Raw genomic sequence first — 23,533 nt, forward strand, 5'->3', positions numbered from 1 at the left:
GTCCTTGTGTCCCATCCCTTTTTCATTTCATCATCATTTCATATTCATTTTATCATCAATTTCATGTTCGTCGTCTGAATATAGCTGAAATATTGCTGCTCGGACGTTAAACCCCAACAAACAAACAAACAAACTAATTTTTTACCTTCTTATTCCCCAAACAAGCTCCCGTGTATATTTTTAGACATTCGTTCACCATTACTATTCATTATTTTGGCTTAATGACTACTACTCATGCATTTAACAGTACATGTTCCCATCTGTGATACCATTCACAATATACACATTTTTGTTCAATAAATAATAATTCGGTATGTAATTATCTACCATTTAATGTTATCGAACACTTCGTCAATTGGCTCTTAACGATAATTTTACAGAAAATTACCGTTTTAATGACACTATTTACACCAAATGGAACTAAAATTATCTTAGATATTGGACGTAATTAACATTCAATTACTCTACAATGTCAAACAACCGGGATTCATGTATAAATTCATTACCATGGTGTTCAAAAGTCTTGTTGAAAACAGTCTGATAATGACACACTGTAAAAGACGGCATGTCCATTGAAGGAATGGAATGGGTAAACCGACTTATTAACCAACTTAATTTCACTGCCATTTACTTTCACAATGATTTTTTTGCCTGCGATTAATTTTCGGGATTTTCTACTCGCGATCTTAGCGATGTCGATCTTTTTATTACATAAGTATTTGAATCACAACAAAAAATGTGTAAATGACTACATGCATTGCTCCCATTCTAACCCTCTAGAAAAAATAAGATTTTAACATGCTTACGCTCGCAAATTAAAAATCTCGAATGGAGATAAAATATTAACCACTCATTACTGAAGTAGAACCTATATTTTACGTCATCATTATAAATCATTTCTTCATTTATTAACAAATAATTCGATTTATAATCAGAACCTTACTTTCCTCTATAGAGGACGGGCTGATATCAATCGGCCAAACTCTTGTTTTTGTAAAGACCTTTTGGTGATCTCTGTACATTTTTTATTACTTTATAAAGGTTATACAATGGTGGATTTTTTTTGCGTTACACCATATTTGTTGTTTTCTATTGTATCAGCCCGAGTCTCCTATATTACCCAAGGGCCACCGGCCCGCGGGGTGATATAGGTCGAGGGTTGATACCACATGTGATACAGATTTTGACATGTCATGTTCATTATATCATATATCTTATCTATACTTCAAGTGTGTTCTGGCTTAAAACGTCCGGTGTTAAAAGCGGGGCAAAAATTCAGAAAATGTGACAAATAATGGTTACATGATTCATTAAAATATGAAGATTTTGTCTTGTTATTTCCATCTTTGTGCATTTATATTAAACTTTCGATTAAAAGTGTGACTTCGTGTATCATATTCAAAGACAACTTCTAACACTTCGACTGGTGAACTCAATCTTTAATTCCAGAAAATTGAAACGAACTTCTGCATCCGGACAACTGAGAAAACTAACTCGTAATCCGGGTGAACAGTTAACTTTATAAATAGATAAGTCATTAGAGAGGTTTATTATAATTTCCGAACGAAGAAAGGTATACATTTCATTTCATTAAATAACAATTAAAAATATGTTTATAGTTCGTTGCACGTGCTCAGTCTCGGTCCATGACAGTCGAGTAAACAGCAAATTTATCGTCATAGCATGCAAATAAAAAAAATAAAATGATCACTCGTGCTGCCTTCAAATATAATTATATACCCTTTTGTGGTAAGTTAATGAGCATGCTCAATATACACTTCCGCGAGGTAGAACAAAAGACTTTTCCTCGCGGAAAATGCTCGCCCACTAACCCCAGTTAGCACAATTACTGTAATGTCTCTGTACGTTTTAAAATCCTTCAACCTATATTTTTCGCGACAGGTCGATCGACAATTTGTTGATTCCTCATTATACAATTAACAATACAGTGACGGGTTCAGGAGTAGGAAACCCATCTTTAAACGAATAAATTGTTAATTTTGTGTATTACGATCGACCTTACAGGAGTGCAGATTAACAAAATATTGCACAAGAGAATATCTAGTTATCTTGAACATATAATGTTTGCATAAATTAAAAGAGAAAACGACGATTAGTTCTCCTTGCAAAGTTAGAAATTTTAACATCAATTTACGCATTAGTTCGTGCACCAAAAAGAAAAATACAACACATTGACCGTCTGTTCGAGACCCGACAGGGTAGTAAAGGACGTTAAAAAGCCCATTAGTTAGTTACGACACATTGTAATCACCGGTTCCTATAAACCTGTTGCAAGAGTAATCAAGTGACCAAGGTTATAGCGGTAATCAAAAGAATGTAATCCTGGGACAAAGACCAGACATGGAAAACAGACATACACAACAAAGAATATAGAATAACTAAAATCATACATACAAAGTAACAAAAGCAAATGAGCAAATAAGCAAAAGCAAAACTAAAGCGACAAGAAAAACTCAAAGCAAACAAAATTAAACACAAAAAAGCACCAAAAAGAAAAGAAAAACAGAGGAAAATTACAGTTTGAGAAATAGTTTTACAATATGCCGCTGATTCGGTAAAGCTATCGATTTTCACCAAATCTAATGCGGCTTATGATTCACTGCAGGTTAAATCAATCTTATAGTACAATTTGTCAATCAAATGCGCGCGCCCTTTTGCAAATTATAAACCAAAAACACGTGTTGCTTTCATCGATCTAAACAGGTCCGGAGTCTGAATTAGAATCGATTTAACGGCTATGTAGCATCTTGGAAAGTCATTACTTTTTATTCAAATTATGCAACAATATAACGTTTTACGAACTTTGAGAACAAAGGGATAGAACGTATTATATACTCACAGATGATACAGTTTCACCTGTACGTGTTTGGGTTGCATCTACCAGTTGCAAACACGAAAAAAAACCAAAAACAAAAACAAAGAAAAGCAAAACAAAATTAAAAACAAAAGCAAACAATAATACGACTGGATCTGTATAGTGTGGAATGAATCTTACATCCTTGGTAAAAGATATCAATTCAAAAATATGAAACACGTGTGATAGAAACGTGTTTCGTCTATTATAAGAAGTTTACATCTGTCTTCTATTTACAGTGACTTGATCAATGGAGAAAACAAAATTTTTATCAATGGAAAAATAATTTAAAGGTAACAAGATGTAGAAAATATTTACTTTAAGTTAGTGTATCTAATCTAAAGCAGAATTAAGCTAATGTGTGTACGAAAAGTATTATAGAATCAGCTATAAAGTTAATGGTTACTTTTATAAAAGTGGTAATAAGTTAAAACATACTTTCAACGACCACGACAAATTAATGAAGAAAAATAACACATACAACTTTGCTAATTCACATCAGCGATGGAATCAAATTACAACTGACAAGTATCACTGTGTAGTGTCAAGTTAATAGACCTTCATACACGGTATTCTTTAGCTTCTTTCAAGCCGAGTTATTGACAGAAATCCATAATTCGACTGTTTATTAGTCCTTGCAAATAGCTACAAACGAACTAATCGTTAATCCACGATGCTCAGGACGGGAGAATAACAGTTGTAGTATTGAAAGAGAAATTACATTAATATTCTTTCCTCATTTGTTGCATACTTGCTTATTTATTCTAAGATGGATAGAAAGTGAAAGCAAATAGAGCTGGTATTGAAATAGAAATTATGCTCCTAAGAGAAGTAGCATTTCCATCAGCTGCAGTTCGCGTATGTTTACTTAGATGCGAGAACAAAAGGCTCTGGATGTATTGAGATTCAATTTATTAATACTATTTCTCGTATGTTTCACTTAACAGCTTTTGTTGACGTTCCGAATATTTTCAAAGGGAATTATTGGGTATTTCGGCTATTTTCTTGTATAAGTTTTATCATATTTATCCACAATTCACGTTGACGTCTGATTCAGTGATCGCAAAAGTCTATAACTGCTTCTTTCAAAAGTATAGTTGACGTCTTCTATTTATTCGAGTGTGTTTATATGTTATTTTTAGATGTGTACAGTTACTTTACGACATGCTCAGCACCAATTAAACACAGGAAATATGAAATATTAAATTCAATATGCAGTATGTACTCGACACGCCTCAAAGTTTAAAGGGACGATTGAATAGTCAAAGAGACAACTTGTTTCATTTGTAAACACAAGGATATACCAATATATAGAATTGAAACACATTCTCCAATGGAATTTACCGTGATTTTTCTAACTTTATCTTTCACGTGGATTTTATCTATTTCATCAGAGGGTAAGTTCACCTTTTATTCAAGTAAAAGGGTCTTCTTATTATTCATATATGTAATACATGCAATGTAATCGCTGTTACATGTACAGTGTACGTTATCTCTTATTTCTTTACATACATGTACTTTACATGTCCACGTGTCTATTGATCAAAATATTACAGGTGTACCGTAAAATAATGTATGATTAGGTTTACGGAATAACAAGAAACATGGTTGGTCTAATTTTAATCTTTGTATAGTGAGGACTGTACGCGACTGAATAAAATCATCGCTGTAATAACATCAAGGGTTTGTTGAGAGAAGACAGTTTCGATAATTAAAAAAAATCCAACGTATCAACCAACACATACTGTGTTTTGATTCCCAAACATTCCGTACATAATTTGTCAAACTCTAAATACATGTACCTGCCCCTTTTAAGGTACATGTTTTTTAATATAAAAAAAAATGAATCATGCTTCAAGTCACATGGCGAAAGGTGTGGGAACAACCACTTCGTAGTAATTGGAAAATAAAAAGATATTTCAATATTGTGAATACTTTTAATCCCTCTTGTTGACTTTACAGTGCCATTTGTAAATACACTTTGTAGTTTACATGTATACACGTATATAATTAAGATAACGAAAAATAAATAAAAGGTGGAATTAAATGACCCTTTGAAATGTTTACATTAGTTTAAAGAACTGACTTATTTTAAACATTCCTAGGATGACATTGCATGGATAGATATAGACAGTTCATATTACATCTACTTCGTATTTTATGGGGTGAATTTGATATGGATGTACTCGAATTTTCCATTAGTTTGACAGGGTTTCTGGTCTATATTTCATACACGTACATGTACGAACACTTTACTCGTACGCTTTATGAAGTCGTTGATATTTTATAGATCAAATTGGAATCGGCTTCATTTATGTACACAGGGATTGCATATGAACGCTTATATATCTTGGTGTCAATTTCTCATACCCCTTAAATGAAATAATCAGACAGGTTTTATGTAAACATTGGAAGTTTTGGCATATGGATACGTGAAAAAAATCAGTGCAGTAGAGCTGACGATTGACAAAGAAATCTGGATTGCATATTTTATGTTTCTTTTTGTTGTATTTGTTAGTTTAAATTTGTCTTCGATTCATACTCATTCGTTAAGCTCCATAATGTGGGGAGTAACTGCACTTTATGACAGAAGATTTAGGCATTCAGAAGGATTCGAAGGGAGAACCTGGGTTCTTTATGGACATCCCCTCTTTTCCCGACCGGACTGCGGTTCGAAGGACTTTGGAATTTTAGACAAATTTTGGATTAAGAGCAAAAATACTATGGTATCAGATAATAAAGTTGCTCTCCAAGGTCGAGAAATGGACAAATACACTTTTATATTATTTTTTATTATCGTCAAACTAAATGTGTAGCCAATAACTGAATAATTTTATTACTTTTAAAACTACATATTCCGCGTATCGATAAATATTTATGAATGTTTTTATTTTGTCTCTTTGTGATGTTGTTTGAATACGAAATCTTTTCTTCCATCACAACCGGAGGATTTATGTTTTATGTTGTGCATAAATTACAATTCGTCAATATTTTTGTTCCACCTGGTCGATATTTTCACACACTGTCCCAGGTATTATTTTTCTCGTAATACAATATTAATGTTGCATAGTCTTTTCATATGAGCTGAGTTTTATTATTAAAAAAGAGAGGATAAGCTGTTTTATGCAAATTTTAGAAGGGACAAAGGGCTATAAAATGCACGTGCATAGTAGAGCATTGTTGGTACTATATCCCTTTTAATAGCATTTGATTATTCATTTACGTGTATTAAGTAGCTGTCTTTGTAAGAATCAGGCAAAATCTGAAAAATGTGATACACCCCAGAAAAGGCTACATATTTTTATTTTTGTAATTAAGTTGTTTTATGGGTCTACACTATGAATTGTGTAATTATTCATTCAAGTCTGCCTGCTCTTAGGATATAATCAACATTGAAATCCAGTAGATTCTATTGTATTTGAGCGTCATTTACAGAGTTATCTCCCTTAATTTTGAAATCTACAGTTTCTATATAATTCTTATCTCCTAAGAGCACGGGTTATATGAAAAAAAAACACAGTATTTTCTGTTTACTATGACATTTCAAACAAAATATCAAAAATAAAAATATGTAGGCTTTTAAACCATGAATCACATTTTGTATGATTCTTATCTGGAGTACTACTAAACACATAATAATTGTACATGTATATTTAGATGACAATGGTGAGCATTTGCCCGAATGAAGGCTGTCTTATTTTTTAACGATAGATACCCTTTGCACGGTTATGAATTCAACATGCTTGCTTAGACTGCTAAGGGTCTAGAAGAAAACATCCATACACAATATCCATACTACAAGAAAATAACTTTCTACTACAGGTCAAGGGGTAAAGGTTACACACATAGTTGAGAGGCTATATGTACTTGTAATTTTAAATTCGCTAGTATGATTGGGGGATACTGTGGCCAAACACATGATTTAATACAAGTGCAAAGAACGTCCCGAGAACCGATGTGGTTTCATCAATTTTGCCACCAGACACAACTTATGTTTGTTTGTTTGTTGGGGTTTAACGCCCGAGCAGCAATATTTCAGCTATATTCAGGCGATGAACATGAAATGGATGATAAAATGAACATGAAATGAAAAAAAAAAAAAAAGGATGGGACACAAGGACAATAGGGTCGACAAATTTTGATTGCCACTGGAAAAAGGGGGGATGGGTAAGGTCGGGCAATTTAGCCTCCTGTGGCGGAGCGCAAAGGTTCCTACTCCTATCGAATACCACAGCAGGGTTCTTTAACGTGCAAGGAACGTGGCATCTTTCCCAACACGGTGCACCACTATGGTTTGCGGTCAGGTTTTCCGTATTATAGCCTGACAACCCCAGCATGTAACACGCCAGGGGTACCCCATTCCACCACCTGGAGCATACATCCCAGTTGCTCTGTGGGCAGAGCGCCTAGCCCTCGGCTAGGTTTCTGAGCACTATTTAGTCGCCTTATACGACAAGCTTAGTGCTGCTGCAGGCCTATTCTTTTAACACCCGGACCTGCACGGGGCGACACAACTTATTGTACTGAAGAGTAGATCCATTGCTGCATGTAGTAGACATAATGCTACATGTAGTAGACTTATTGCTTGTTGTGTAGTCTTGTTGCTACATGTACATGTAGAGTAAGCTCATTGCTATATGTAGTAGTCTTAGTGCTACATGTAGTAGACTAATTACTACATGTATATTTACTGAAACATAGCCACCTACCCCTTCCCTTTTCTCCTTTCTGTGGTATATATATATATATATATATATATATATATATATATATATAATCCTCACCTGTACATATGTACAGTTACTGGTCAATTTATTCACGACCCCTTCCGTTTGACATGAATTTAATACAATTTTTGTATACAGAACGTTAAAACCGCATTGACAAAGCAAAGCCTTATAATAAGTATCCAACAAAAGGCGACTACTTGACCTTCGATACGGTTTTATTCTAAACCTTGAGGATATTCTGTGTACCCTTCCAGTACCCTGAAGATCGAAGTTTAAACGAATTAATACAATTGAAACGAAGCAAACAGTATTTTCTTCAATATAATCAGCTTTAACGGCCTCTGAAATAAACTTCCGACTATAAAAAGAAGATTAAAACCCTAAGGTAACATTTTAAATGAGATTTATATACAAGAAGAGAACGGACCATAATCATAACGATCTTAACGTAATAGCTTACGGTAACAATGAGCTTACAATTAATTGTTAAGAAAACATGTAGTTATTTATAAAAAAACTGGGCAGGGGATGTGGTGGGAACATATCAAAGAAATATTATAATTCCAGTTTTGGATTATTAAGATAACCAAAACAAAAAACAAAACAAAACAAAAACAAAAACAAAAACAAAAACAAAACAAAACAAAATCAATAAATAAAAACCCTGATGGTTTTTTTAAGAAATTGATCTGACATAGAAGATAGATATTATAAAGAATGCATTACGAAGGAATAGGAAACGTAAATATTTATGTCTGTATTAACCAACATTTTGAAACACAACCAAAAGAGGAATAAATAAAGAACATAAATCTTACATATATTTTTCAGAAAGTCAATTTTGTTATAGGACCAGCCTGATTTTTACCCCAAAAATGCTGTTATAGAATTATACATGTATTGACACACTTAACAGAATAGTCTTTTTTTCATTTTTACGGAACGCAAGTCATTTTAGCAAGTTTTTTTTCAAAGGGGCTTTACCGACCAACACCTGACAACGTGGTTGGCGGTCTCATTTGGGAAAGGGAAAAAAGTAAACATTTTTCTTGGAAACTTAAAACTACCCGAATGGTTTGAAATCAATTATTTAAAAGAATCCAAGCACTTACCTCGGCTGTAATAAATTGAATATTTCAATGTGAAATCTGCTCCACTTTGACTGTAATCAAGTCTGTCGGATTACAAAATGTAGAAAGTTACTTCCCTTTTTCTTCAAATCTGAAAAAAGTCGGGAATATAAAAAAAAGGGCTATTGGATTATGATGGATGGTTAAGTCCGATACTTTTCAAGTCGCTAGCATCGTTAGCAACTTCCTGCACTCGTAATATTTGTACTTAATATTTGCATATGATTTGCATAAATAGGTAGTTATACGCCACTAAATGCTGCAGATCCTCGCCGTGTTCACCACCATAGCGTCATAGTTCTAGCTCCATACGAGATAAAAATGTACCTCTTAAGTTTTATACACGTGTGTTCTACATGTGTTTCCTGCTTGTACGAGAACGGGAAACTGACATGAAATGTTCGGTTAGCTTTGAACAATACCCAGTTTCCGATTCAGGCGCTGAGGCTCGTTACAAGACTATATACAATTTAGGTCGCATTATACATTAGCACGCCCCGATATTTATGAATATTCATTGCCACCTGCTTTATCAGGTTCATAATCTGGTTCAGTGGTCAATAGCAAATGCGACCCAAACATCGCTACAACGTACATGTACCTTTTTTAAACATATCATACACATGTCTATGCGTGTTTTTTTAGCTTGTATTAGAACGGGAAGTTTACATTAAAAGATAATGATAGGTAAGCATTGAGTTTATGTAATATTACCCGGTTTCCGGATTCAAACGATTCCGATTATATATATAAAGGTCATATATATTATCAGGAAACCGATATCTATATATAGCCATTCGGGTCATAACGGTTACGAAAGAGTCCGCAATAATATCAAGAGAACCAAAATTTTAGCAGAAGTCACCCGATTTTAGAGCATATCGCATTTGTACCATTTCGGATGTTGAAAATCAGTGACAGTGAATATTTGACGATTAGCGACTTTGAAGACTTAAGTCTTTGATTAGTCAGGGTTCTGTTTAAACCGAATCTTAGATACTCTTAACCTGCCTAAACAGCTTTACCGGTACATCTATCAAAACTGAGTCAATCACAGGCTGTTTCTTCAGGTTTCACCATTGTTTTATAGAGTAATTTCAATGTCTTATATAGTATGGTAACCGTAAGTCGACTTTACCGATGTTTGCAAAATATTAACGCTATGAAATGGATAAAATCGGAGGAGTCCGAAAATTTGAGAAAAATTGACTGAAAGTGAACATGATCCTTTAAACCGATGTAGTAAACTCCCAATACTTTTCAACGTAGGACTACGTTACCCTCTGTTTTGTCGATTTGACATGTTGGACATAATTCTAATTTGTTAAAACATTACGGAAAAAATTTACGTGAAAGCCAACAAACTGGTTTATGAGCGTAAACAGCTTACAGTCTGTGCTTTCTTAAGGAGCCATCACAGGTATTGCTGTCGTTGGACAAATATGATAGCCGTTTTAATATTTTACTCAATTTTGATTTACTGCAAATTATTAATTCTCAACCGAAAACTGAGAATACATTCAATATATACAAGAAAAAGTACCGAGCCTAGGAATCGACAAAAAAACTTCTTTTGAGAAATTTACAAATATTGACATGTACCATCAAACCCTCCCTTAAGTGTGGGCATTTAGAATTATTATCGATATTTCTTTTCTATCTTTATTGATAGATAAAAACCTCAGGAGACTTGAATATTCATAGAGAAATTTACTAACATACTACGAATATTGATCCTATATGTAAGCAATAGTAAAGCAATTATGGGCTTTTAAAATGACTATTGATTTTTGTTTACAGCATTAAGAACTAATGTGCCATATCGTTAAATGAAGACCATTTACATAGGGCACTTTTGGTAAAAGTTAGGGTTCGTGATTATCACGTTTAAATTTTATCCAGATACAGATCCATGCGGTCATGCTTTATCTAGATACTTGTATCTTATTATTTCTCCAGTACCTACTTATAGGAAGTAAGCGGTTTGTCTGGTGTCAATGGACAGGTTGTGATGTTGGTCCAACTTGCCAGTTGCTGATTTGAATTCACTCTAACTTACCATTTTCAAATTTCGGAATATGGTTTTCTTTTGCATTTGAATGCTATTATTACTATGTAGAGACACCAATAAGTTTAATGAACACCGAAACCTGTCTAAACCGAAACCCATCTAAACAGAAACCTATCTAAACTGAAACCCGTCTAAACCGAAACCTATCTAAACCGAAAACCGTCTAAACCGAAACCTGTCTAAACCGAAATATGTTTAAGCCAAACCTGTCTAAATCGAACCCTGTCTAAACCGAAACATGTCTAAACAGAACCCGTCTTAACCGAAAACCTGTCTAAAGCAGATACGTTTTAAAGTCCCATCATATCAATTTAAATGTTTTAAACTGGGTCAACATAACAATTGTCTAAACAATACAATATACAGTCCAAATGTGTTCTATTTAGACGGATGTGCTTTGAGCATCCACTTCAACTGTAATTTTTTATTGATTCCACCTATAATTATGTAGATAAATCTCAAAATTATGTTTATTTGAAAACTATAACCTATTTTTGTTCGTGGTTTTTATATATGCTGGTACAATATACTTAATACATCTTTTCCTCCTAAATTCTCACTTCCAGATTCGAGAAGGTCGTTGAGCTTTCCAGGGTTTCCAATCTGATGCTTTATAAGCTAAAACGCATAATATGATTGAACAAAACTCTTTAACTGTCCTTTAACATGCAAGATGTCATTTTAATGACAAAATATAGGATCGGATAATTAAATATTGTATAATTTTTACATTTGATATTCGTGAAGTCGAAACAAGGTGTCCTCAGCATACACCGTGGTAATTGGACCGCGAAATTCATTGAATAAAAAGAAATCAGATTAAATATTTTCAGTTTAACATTAATTATAATGTTAACTACATGTGTACCACATATCATATAAATACTTGATATTAATCATCGTTAATTCATAAAAAAATCCATGCGATATTTGTTATACCGATCGTATTGAAACTTGTAAATAAGATTGTAATCATTGGACAAACATGGCGACATATGGTTATAAAGATGGTGTAATGTTATATGTCATATCTAATCCTGTATTTGGGCCAAATTTAAGACTTATTCAACAAGATCAAATGAACAGAAATAATTTGAATCACACACAGATGTAATGCAGTGAGAGTTATCTTCCATTAAAGCGTCTTTTTAATGGATATGCTATATCATTGACCTCCGCATTAACTTAATACAGTCGTTTACAGTATTTGTTCACCACAAATTGTAATGGGAAAAAATATATCAGATCGACAAAATATACATGGCTGCTGTATGAGCGGAATTAAGGAACTTTATACCGTTTGTTTCAGCATAGTTAATATCCGGCAAAAGTCTTGAACGAGGAAAAGTTGGCCAATTAAATTCGCCACTCAATCAGGTCGTCACCATGATTTAATTGATTGTACATTTGCCGTAGATATTATCCTTCTTTCTAAGTATCCGATCTTCTACATGCAGCATGGCGGTGACTTGAATGAAGCTAGAATAGCCCCAACCTTTGGAGCAATTGAGTTCCACACCGCTGTTTTTGCGGCGTTCATGCTGTTCATATTTTTCTGTTAATGTTTAGATTTATTGTGTTGTTCGACTCATTTTTCTTTCATTGTCCTTGTTGGTGTTCCCGTCATTGTTAAAGGGTAACCCCTCGTTTGTATGTATTTCCTAGTTGAATTGGGGTTAATTCTTCAAAACATTCTTCCAGAGATTTCCCAAGGAAATATGACGCATTCGATAAATGAAAAATCGAGTGTTGTAATGAGGGATCAAATCTACTCGGAAAATGCATAAATTGATTAAGTTTCAGTGGAATTATGGAATTTGAGTATTATATGACTTTAGTTAAAACTAAAAGGGCATATTAGACAATCGGCTGAAATAAGCCCTACGCACTATTTACAGTCATCAGCTCGAATATGATTTTCAGGTATTCTGATACCGCCACAGTTTAATTTCAAACTTCTATCGAGTGTCATACAAGACTTGTATTTAGATGGAAGACACATTACCATGATACTTGAAGGTCTGAAATTTACGAACAAGACAGATTATTTCCCCTCGTAAAACGAAAAAAAAAACTTCCGGGCAGAAACAACAAAATTGAAAAAAAAAAAACCATTATCAAGTTGCCTGAAAATATGAGAATTAGGGAAATCATACATGAAGCTAGTATTATAAATTGCACGCAATTTACTTCTTAGAGAGTGATCCCAATGGAAATAAATCAGATATGAAAAAAATGAAATGATAATAGAACTCATACTAGTATGAATAACTTCTGTAAAAACAATCTATTGCTGTCAATGCAAACAAGTTTCTAAGATATGCTCCTTATCGCTGATCCTTAAAAATCGCTTAATTAATTGCTTTTTTCAGGTTTTTAGGCATGTCATATTTTGCAACTTTCATTTGGTTAGCGTATTTTGTTGACAAACACACTACGGGATCGACGAATCATTGATCGAACACTAACTTAAACAATTATTTGCCCCATGGCATTTTTTTTTTCAAATTGAAAAAAAACAAGGAACGCTTAACATTGCTTTATCATATACATGTAGGCCTGTATTGTGTTTTATAGTACATTGGAAGCCTGCATTTCTATCAAGCATACAATAACTGATATGTCTATATCAAAAGTACTTCATCAAGTAAAAAGGCAAAGAATAGTGAATGTACGTGTAAGTCAGTTGCAAATAATTCTACAGAGTATTGTGATCGATTACATTGAGCAACGCTTCACTCAATATAAAATCGAAAGTATATTTGATGCATTGGAATCAACGATGCTACCAACGGTACATGGATCCAAATGATAAAACGATACATATCGGTTGTGAGACACTCTTGACTACCAGCTTACACAGAATAACAAGAACTAATTGAACTCCGTTACTGAAGGATCAAAGTGCGAAATCAGATTCCTAATCAGAGTTGATATATGCTGGTAAACTTAAAGGAAATCAGAATCATTTTACGGTGATTAACTGTTAATGCGTTTCGAGAGTACTACAATATCATTGTCTGCGATCTACGACCATGATGTGATTATTGTGTTACTATAGTGTCTCTGTACTCAACAGATAAACACCACCTCAAAGGTAACATTGCCTAAAGTCTCTGTACTGATCAGATAATGATAAACACACCACTTCAAAAGTGATATTGCCTACAATGTCTCTGAATGAACGGATACTGATTTACAAACCACTTCAAAGGTGACATTGCCTACAGTGTCTCTGTAATGAACAGATATTGTTATACACATAACTTCAAAGGTGACATTGCCTACAGCGTCTCTGAATGAACATATACTGATTTCCACACCACTTTAAAGGTGATATTTACTTTATAGTGTCTCGGTACAGAGCGGAAACTGATTTACTTCACTTCAAATATGACATTCTTTGGAATGTCCCTCTACTGAACAGAAATTGAATTGCTCAACACTTCATATTTGACATTGCTTTCAGTGTCTCTCTTCTGAACAGAAACTGATTTTACACATCACTTCAAAGGTAACACTGCCGAAACTTTTTCTTGTACTGAACAGAGACTGGGTTACTACTCATCACATTTTGATAGCACATCAAATTAGATAGAACTTTCAAAATGTTTATGGATATAATGTATTGTTATAATTATTTCTCCTAGATCTGTCTGCTTCTAATGGCGACTTGTATTATATACGTGAGCTTAGGTGTTATCTCAAGCCGTTGAATAAAATAAGGATTAAGCGCTACGACAGATGTGAATGACAATCGAAGGTCTAATTCATGTGCTCCTGAAAAACATTTAAACCATAGACCAAATTTTAAATCGGCCGATAAACATTAGACTTCACAGCAAAGCATCAGATTACGTACTTTTATTGGAAAATACAATTTTTATTCGTTAAAATGTCCAAAAGGTTTACTTCATAGCTTCTTACTATGAACATTCATAAATAGTACAAAAAGATTCAATTTAGGCACTGAGACTCTATACAAAAATTAAAATCACAAAATGAAGTGCGAATAACGATTCGCATGTTTATTCTTTCCTATCTTTTATAGATGGTATATTAGAATTAGAACTATATTTGCGTTTTCCCGTGGACTGAAGTTGAATAAGTATTTTAAGCATAGTTTTGTCAACATTTTTTTCTCCATGAGATCTACTATTTTAGCCAGGACGAAATTGTATTCCCTTACCCTTAAAGTTTAAACGGTTTGCTTTGTATTGACTTCCCACCCTACTATTGAACTTTAAAAAGTTATTCCCATATTTTAGAAAACAAAGGATGTGAGGGAATGTCAAGCTGATATCACAAGTGAAGTTAATACGCAAATAGAACTCAAGGCCGAGCGATTTATCCAAAAACCAATTGGGAATCTAATTTATAAAAAAATCAAGAATTCATACATTCAAAAAAAAAACACACACAAATCGAATCAAAGGAGAAAATTGTGTCAAAAAATAAATGGCCAGGTTGTCGCAAACTGGAAGTAGACCTGAAATCGCATCCAATGATATGGGACATCACACTGAAGTTGCGTACCACTTATCTAGTGGCTGTGATTTATAGTTGGTTAGAAAAATATTACAGAAACATTTTTTCCGCCGACAGACATTCACCAAGCCGTTTTACTTCCAGTCGGGTCCGGCCTATGTACCCCTCACAATTGTATGGTATTCAGTTATGGAAAACGCTTCCTTACATTGCAGTCTTAAAACATTTCGATCATGGTTAAAAAACACAGACAATTGCCATTATTATATTACGCAGTCTGTCTGTTATAACTCCACCATCAAATGATATTCTATCGTTGATAGAACACGATGAGTAAATAGGCAGTCTCTCGCGAGGGAAAATAAGTCCTATGATCAATCTACCGTTAATGGTAACTTTTGTATTGTGTCAATAAATACTAATATTTAAGTTAATTAGATCACTTGTATGCTTTCAAGATTGTAAACTCTGGAAAACTTTCATGATGCTATGACAACGCTTCTATCTAAGCCGTCAAATTGTTTTATGGAAATTCAGTGGTGTTTTATTGTTACTCCTTGTATTGGTACTATTGGTACTATTTATTTAATAGTTCAAATATATGGTCATTCCAGTTATATATATCATGAGTGAAACCTGTTAAATGTGTTTTTCTTAACTGACGCGAGATAACAAATATTAAAGCCGTTTAATAGCTTCACAGGAGGTAACGTTTATAAACATGTATAACAAGGGAATGGTATGACATACATTAGGATGAAAAATTAAAATATTGATATTTTTCAAATACTATGTCGGTCAACTTACCTGTCCTATACATAAGGAGTAATCTGAATAAGATCGATAGAGCTTAGTGCATATAGCTTTTAAATGCTGCAAATTTAATTTCAAATTATCACAATAAATCATCATTTATATACTACCCGAGACTACAGAACTATGAACAGAAATTGCACATTCATATATAGATTCGTCTCCAGCAATGATTGGTAATTTTTGTCTACTCTCATATTTTCAATATGCAAGCTCTAACGACCATGTTAATATCTTAATTCTGTTAATACGAATGTATCAAGTAAAGGTTCAAGGAAAATGGACTTATTTTCCATATTTAACATCATAAATATAACGAGAATAGTTATGGTATATATATCAAAGAGACAACAACCCTACCGGGATGAAAATGACAGCCCAATTGATCTTCATTGATCGACGAGGAAAACCCTCACACCACAGGGCAGGCTGCAGATGACCCGAAAACATCATTATGCACAGGTATTGCGAAAGAGTACCTCAAATATTTATTTCGATTTATCGCATGAGCAAAAATGCAAAAGTTTTAAGATGCCTAAATACTCACATTCAAAGATATGATCCAAATTCCTCATCCAACATACCATTCCTTACCATATAACAGCAAACACAATCCTGTAGCCTCAAATATAAGTCTTCAATCCAAACTAAATACCTGTCTGCATTTACCATTCCTCAGCCTCACACAGGTTTAGTGTCACATAATATTCTACTGCTACATGTATAAGCATTTCCCATCCCTGACCATCAACTTGATACACAATATCTAATCCCCAAACATCATTCCACAGCCTAATATACCAGTCATTAGCACCACCCTTACACAAGACATTCATTTTTTTCATACATTTTTTTTTCACCATAATTAATTCGATACACCATATCTATCCCAATACACCATTCCACAGCCTCATACATCAATAGTTAGAGTCATTTCTTACTCAAGACATTCCCGATTAAATACATTATTTCACCATAATTAACTTGATACACAATACCCAATCCCCGATCATCATTCCATAGCCTCATATACCAGTCATAAACGCAAATTCTTACACAAGACATTCATTTTTCCATACATTATTTCCCCATAATTAATTCGATACACCATATCTATCCCAATACACCATTCAATAGCCTCATATCTCAATAGTAAGCGTCATTGTTAACACAAGACATTCCCGTTACCACACATTATTTCACAAAAATTAACCTGAGACACAATACCTAATCCACGTACACCATCCCACAGCCTCATATACCAATCATACCATACATTATTTCACCATAATTAATTCGATTCACCATATCTATCCCCATGTACCATTCCACAGCATCGTACATCCATAGTTGGGGTCATTTCTTACACAAGACATTCCCGATCCCATTCATTATTTCACCACGATTAACCTGATACACAATCCCAAATCCCCGTATATTATTCCACAGCCTCATTAGCGCCATTTCTTACACAAGACATTTCTGATTCCATACATTATTTCACCATGATTAATTCGATTCACCATATCTAATTCCCTTATGCAATTCCACTGCATCGTACATTAATAGTTAACGTCATTTCTTACACAAGATATTGTTGATCCCATATGTAATTTTACCATTATCAACTTGATACACAATATCTTATCCCTATACACCACTCTACTTTCACAATCACTTATCGTTATTGCCATTTCTATCGCAAGAAAATCCTGATCCCATACATAATTTTGCCATACATTGTAGTTAACTCGATTTGATCTTTTTATTTGTGTTTTCTAATGCTTAGATTTATGACTTGTACTGTATTTCTTCTGCTGGCGTCGATTTCACAAAAAGTCGTGAGTGTGAAATTGATCGTAAATTATGACGTCACAATGCTATTTTAGGTTGTGACGTCATAACTTACGATCAACTTTACACTTACGACTTTTTGTGAAATCGACGCCAGGTGTTCATGTTTAGACTGGTTAAATGATTGAATAGACCCTTTAGTGGTAAGTTTATTGGCATGCTTAATGTACACGTCCGAGTACTGTTGTCTTGTAAGAGTGTGGTGTCCGCAGATGTGAAATTAGCACGCTCACATCTGGTAATGATAGTGTTCCGACAATTTCAACAAAAAAATACTCAATCGCACGTTCAGTTTACAGACCATGTATTCCAGTGCAAGAACGCTGACTATTTCAAGATAATCAAACCATGTTCCATCACTTTAAATGATATATTTGACTACAACGATGAAGAACCATGACAAAACATGCAACATTCTTGTTACCGACTCTTGCTTCTCTAGTTCCTTACGAACAAAACCTTTTATACAAGAAGTCACGATGGATGACTTTAGTTGCAAATCAACAAACTTTATATATGGATTAGAATGCAACTTATTCTGTCTAGTATATGTCGGTGAAACAGAAGAATGATCAAACAAACGAATGTGCGGTCATCGTTCGGGAATCAATACCACCGAATTCCCGACAGTTTATCCTCTCTATGAAAGTTTGTACTCAGAAAAAAATTACCATCCGACGAACACTCCCGTTCTGAGTAAAAACTATGGTAGGGAAAGAGAGGAGTACTGGATATGCAGACTAGGTACGGTAATACCTTTCGGATGCAATGAGAACATCAAAAGTGTAGGAAACCTTTCAAGCCAGTATAACAATAGCATAAAAGTGACGAATTTATTTGACAAAAATTCAAGATGTGAAAGGATACATGGCCGTCGCCACTATACGTCACCTAAATTACATGATGTCTCCGTAGATGGTCTCCTTCCTTTCATACAAAAACCTCTTGGACTTCATCACATTCGAACCAATCTATAATCTATACCGCTCACTCCCTTTACAAAACAAGTCTTGACACTCTCGTTTCTGACCCTACCTTATCATTATACAGACTTGTTGCCATCATTTTGGATATTGGTTTCCACAGACTCTTTTAACCAGTTTGTGTGAAAAGTCAGGATAAAAAAAAACCGATCATTTCTGCTAATACCGTTTGTCAACAAAGGTATAAATGCAATTAATTTTGCTAACATCCTCCATCACAAAAACGTTGCCAACAGAATCCCCCTATTTCAAAGACAAATCAATACCAATTATTTCATATTCCTATACTTCACCCATTGCATTCGAAATATTCAATTATAAAAGTCTATTGTAGAACCTCGAGATTGAGGACGTCAAGGCTAAACCGCCTGACTGTTCTTGCAAAACCTCTCCATTCAAATATGGTCCTTCTGGTCACGTCGTTACGTGAGATTTAACCAACATTGAAAACGATTTTCTGCGTAATATCCTTTCTAAAGGTCCCAGGTACCGTGAACCACGCTATATAAATTGGAATTTTAAAGTTCTTATGGATGCCGTGAAAGACTACGCAAGAAAATGGATAAAACGAGCACAAGAAGACATTGATTCTCTATCAGAGGTTAAAGGCCGTGAGTTCATTTATGTTTAAACGAATGAAAGTTTTAAGTAGGTCAATGAGTGCCAGTGCTACATCAGTTTTCGAAGATCCCGATGTAGCAGAAACATTGTCTAGTATACATGATAAATATGGTATCGCACCAGCAGACAAAGCCCAAAACAATATGGTTTTATGTTTTACACCCAATGTTTATTATCTGAGGTAGACGTAGAAAATTTTAGAAGTGATAAGATCTATACTGTTACCACACTGTCCAAAGAAGAGATTGTGGAAAACCATAAATCTGTGCTATCCTCTTTTGGTCTCTCTACCAAAGACGATGATTGTGATTTATCGTCTATGTACTGGATTCATAAACTCCACAACAATCAATACAAACAATGTTACATAGCTGGATCTGCAAAATATAACACCAAACCTTTTTCAAAACTTTTAACTTCTATACTCACAGCCGTCAAAGAGGGTCTGCAGTCCTTTCACAACACTTGTTACTCCCGTAGTTGTATTTATTCAATGTGGATCCTAAAAAATTCGAAAAATCTTCTGGAAACCATCAGCTCAAGACTATTATCAGAATATAATAGCATTAAAACTTATGGTTTTTCAACACAGTATACTTGTCTTCCCAATACTCAGTTAAAATCCCGAATTAAAACATTATAAATAGTTAGTTTTCCAAAAAAGATGGTACACTACGATACAGATATATAGTTCTTGGTAGAGATTCCTCATACTTTGTAAGATGTTTATAAAATGCTGGAATTTTTATCGATAACATATTTGTCCAGTGTGGTAGGCGCGTTTTTCAACCGACGGTCGGCTTAACGCCCGAGCAGTAATATGTCAGCTATATTCAGGCGATGAACATGAAGTGGATGATAAAATGAACATGAAATGATGATGGAATGAAAAAAAGGGATAGGACACAAGGACAATTATGTCGACAAATTTTGATTGCCACTGGAAATAGGGAGAGGTGAGTAGGGTCGGACAGTTTAGCCTCCTGTGGCGGAGCCCTATGGTTCCTACTCCGGGAGAATATCACAGTAGGGTTTTTTAACGTGCATGGAACGTGGCATCTTTCCCAACACGATGTATCATTATGGTTTGCGGTCAGGTTTTCCGTATTATAACCTGACAACCCTAGCATGTAACACACCAGAGGTACCCCATTCCACCACATGGGGCACACAACCCAGTTGTCTTTGGGTAGAGCGCCCTAGCCCCCGCCTAAGGTTATGAGCACTATTCAGTCGCCTTTTACGACATGCTTAGCGCTGCTGCAGGCCTATTCTTTTGACACCCGGACCTGCACGGGTTTGAGATAAATTAAAAGGATACTACAGACACTTTGAAGTCAGCCTCCTACATTGACCTACGCTTAAAAATCGATGGTAAGTTAAAGCTATTGACCAAACTTTACGACAAACGTGATGACTTTTCATTCAGAATTGTCAACTTTCATCTGTGGCAACATCCCTTCAGCACCTGCGTATGGAGTGTTCATATGCTATTCCACATCTTGCCGAAACTACGCAGACTTTTTGTATCGCGCTAGACTTATAACAAGTAGGCTTCTACTGAAGTATTATGGTCGTCATCATGAACTCGTGGATCCTTACGGTGTATCCTTCTGCTTTCTGAAAATTGATTTGTTCAACGTGTCGTAGTTTTCCTTTCCTCTTTCGTCTACCCCGGACTTTACTTTTTATGAGCAACCCGGCGGGTGTTTATAGAAAAGCAGAGGACGCTTACCCTACCGGTGCATCTGGTCCATGCTCCCAGTTTTTAGTGGAGTCCGAGTTGCCCATTTGCTTTTGTTACTTTTTATGTAGTATTTTAGTTACTTTATGTTTTTTGTTGTGTATGTCTGTTTTCAATGTCTGGTCTTTGTCACTTCAGCGAGGTAGGGCTGGGACGAAAGAATTTTCCTCGCAACAGTGTATATTGAGCATGCTCTACAATTATCACAAAATGATCTATATTTATCTCTTTTTATTACATAACCAACTCATTTTAATAGTTATTTGAAATGAGAAATGCCTTTCTGTTTTGTTGAGTTTATATCTTAGAACATTTTGTAATTGTATTCGTAGCTAATTGATACGGTTGGCAAGACATTGTGTTATCCTTTATCTGTGCAAGTCTTCGACTGTGTGATCTATGAAGCGATGATACGAATATTAAGAGTTTTTGCTATTTGAATTTTTCATTCTGTTGACAACTTTCCGTAATAGTATAACCCCCAAAAGACTTGGATTTACCAGATTATTTTGATTAACATGCACTTTACAAAATATATTCATAGTATGAGCTTTGGTTCTAGCATGCTTCAACGAATGAGTTGTTATTGACGGTGAACTGGGTAAGAAGCTTAATAGTAACGTTTTCCACAATTATATAATAAGCAATCGTCTCCGTTATCGAACACTGATTAATTTCCACTTTTGGCACGGAGCGAAGTGTTTACAATGTCAATATATCAGGCAGATAAAGATTATCAATAAAGGAAGCCATTCCATTTTCCTTAGACTGTTGTTACAACAGAGGCAATAACAAACTCGTTTTATGGTTATTAACCATAAATGGATTTTGTTGAGCTTGCCAATGAAGATTAAGGACAACATACCGATGGCTTTTCGACGAAGAGTTGAAAACACGGATTTTAGAAGAATTGTTATCACCGGATATTGCTTTGTCATAGAAAATCAGAAACATGGCTTACAGAGATTGGAAAGTTGATACTTATGATCAGAAGACAAGTTCATAGGAGAGAATGCAAAAGGTCAAATGAAACCAAATATAATGCACATGAAATCAAACGCCAAAATCCTAAAACATGCCTGAACATGAAAGAGTGATCAAGGGAACCAAGGTTATAGCGGTAATCAAATAAAAGTAATCCAGGGACAAAGACTAGACATGGAAAACAGCGATACAACAAAGAACATAAAGTAACTAAATCATACATACAAAGTAACAAAAGCAAATGAGCAACTCGGACTCCACTAAAAACTGGGAGCATGGACCAGGTGCACCGGTAGGGTAAGATCAAACAACATCAAGATGAACAGATGAAACAAAGGCGATCTACAAAAACGCAAAAAAAGATTACAAGTGAAAACTGAAGATAAGGGAAACAGGTCACCACACTAAAGCACTAGCAAAACAAAAAACAAAAAACAAAAACAAAAACAAAAACAAAAACAAAAAAAACCGGGAGTGAAATCATAAATAAGCTGAGGAATACAGTTTTTGGGTAAAAAATATAACCTGGCTTCTGTCTGTATTTATTGCCGTTTAAAAGGGCAATTTTAATGTATATCTAGGTCAGTGCTATTAGACGGATCCTGAGACGGTCTAAGAAAAAATAATATGAGAGCTTTTGACCCGATTAAAGAGCAAACGCTTTCCTACAGTAGGAACGACGTCACGTCTCTTTATTAACATACAGGGTTTCACTTTTTTAATTAAAAAAAAGCAAGACAGATAAATGCCAACGAGTAAGATTGTCACTATCAACATCTTTTACTCCTGTTTCGCACCGAAAACACATCGATTGCGGTCGCGAAGAACATACAGCTGCTCGAGCAGGAAAGCTTCCCCTACAATGGCCTGATAAAGTCCGCTGCTTGAGCAGGGAAGTTTCCTGACTGCCCGATAAAGACTGCTGCTTGAGCAGTGAAGCTTCCCCTGCGATAGTCCAATAGATTGCTGCTTTGCCAACAAAACATAATAAGTCAGCTTTAAATATTTAATTGACATGGATTGATATAGAAGAACAGTATGGTACTTTCATCTACTTAACGAATGTACCCTTAACGTATTTGACGCCTTATACTCATATTTGAATTAGCCTATAATAGCAGGATTAATATCATTGTAAGTTGAATTCACAATGCGTTGGTTTACTGCATGTATCGAATTGATTTTGTTTTGTGTCTAGTGATTTGAAAAAAAAAACAAACAAACAATTGATATTCTGCTT

General features: G+C 34.7%; 1 protein-coding gene across 1 annotated transcript in view; it reads left to right on the plus strand.

Annotated features, from left to right (window-relative positions):
* Positions 1-3,296: 3,296 nt before the first annotated feature.
* Positions 3,297-23,533, plus strand: part of LOC148603136 (uncharacterized) — a 52,390-nt gene continuing 32,153 nt past the window's right edge. Inside the window, exon 1 of the mRNA XM_088551501.1 lies at positions 3,297-4,272. Coding sequence (XP_088407627.1) covers positions 4,209-4,272 — 64 coding nt within the window. The 5' untranslated portion in view covers positions 3,297-4,208. The remainder of the gene's footprint in view (positions 4,273-23,533) is intronic.

The sequence above is a fragment of the Perna viridis genome, chromosome 11, assembly GCF_037379345.1.
Source record: "Perna viridis isolate PV_CMFRI_1.1 ecotype Kerala chromosome 11, ASM3737934v1, whole genome shotgun sequence".
NCBI lineage: Eukaryota > Metazoa > Mollusca > Bivalvia > Mytilida > Mytilidae > Perna > Perna viridis.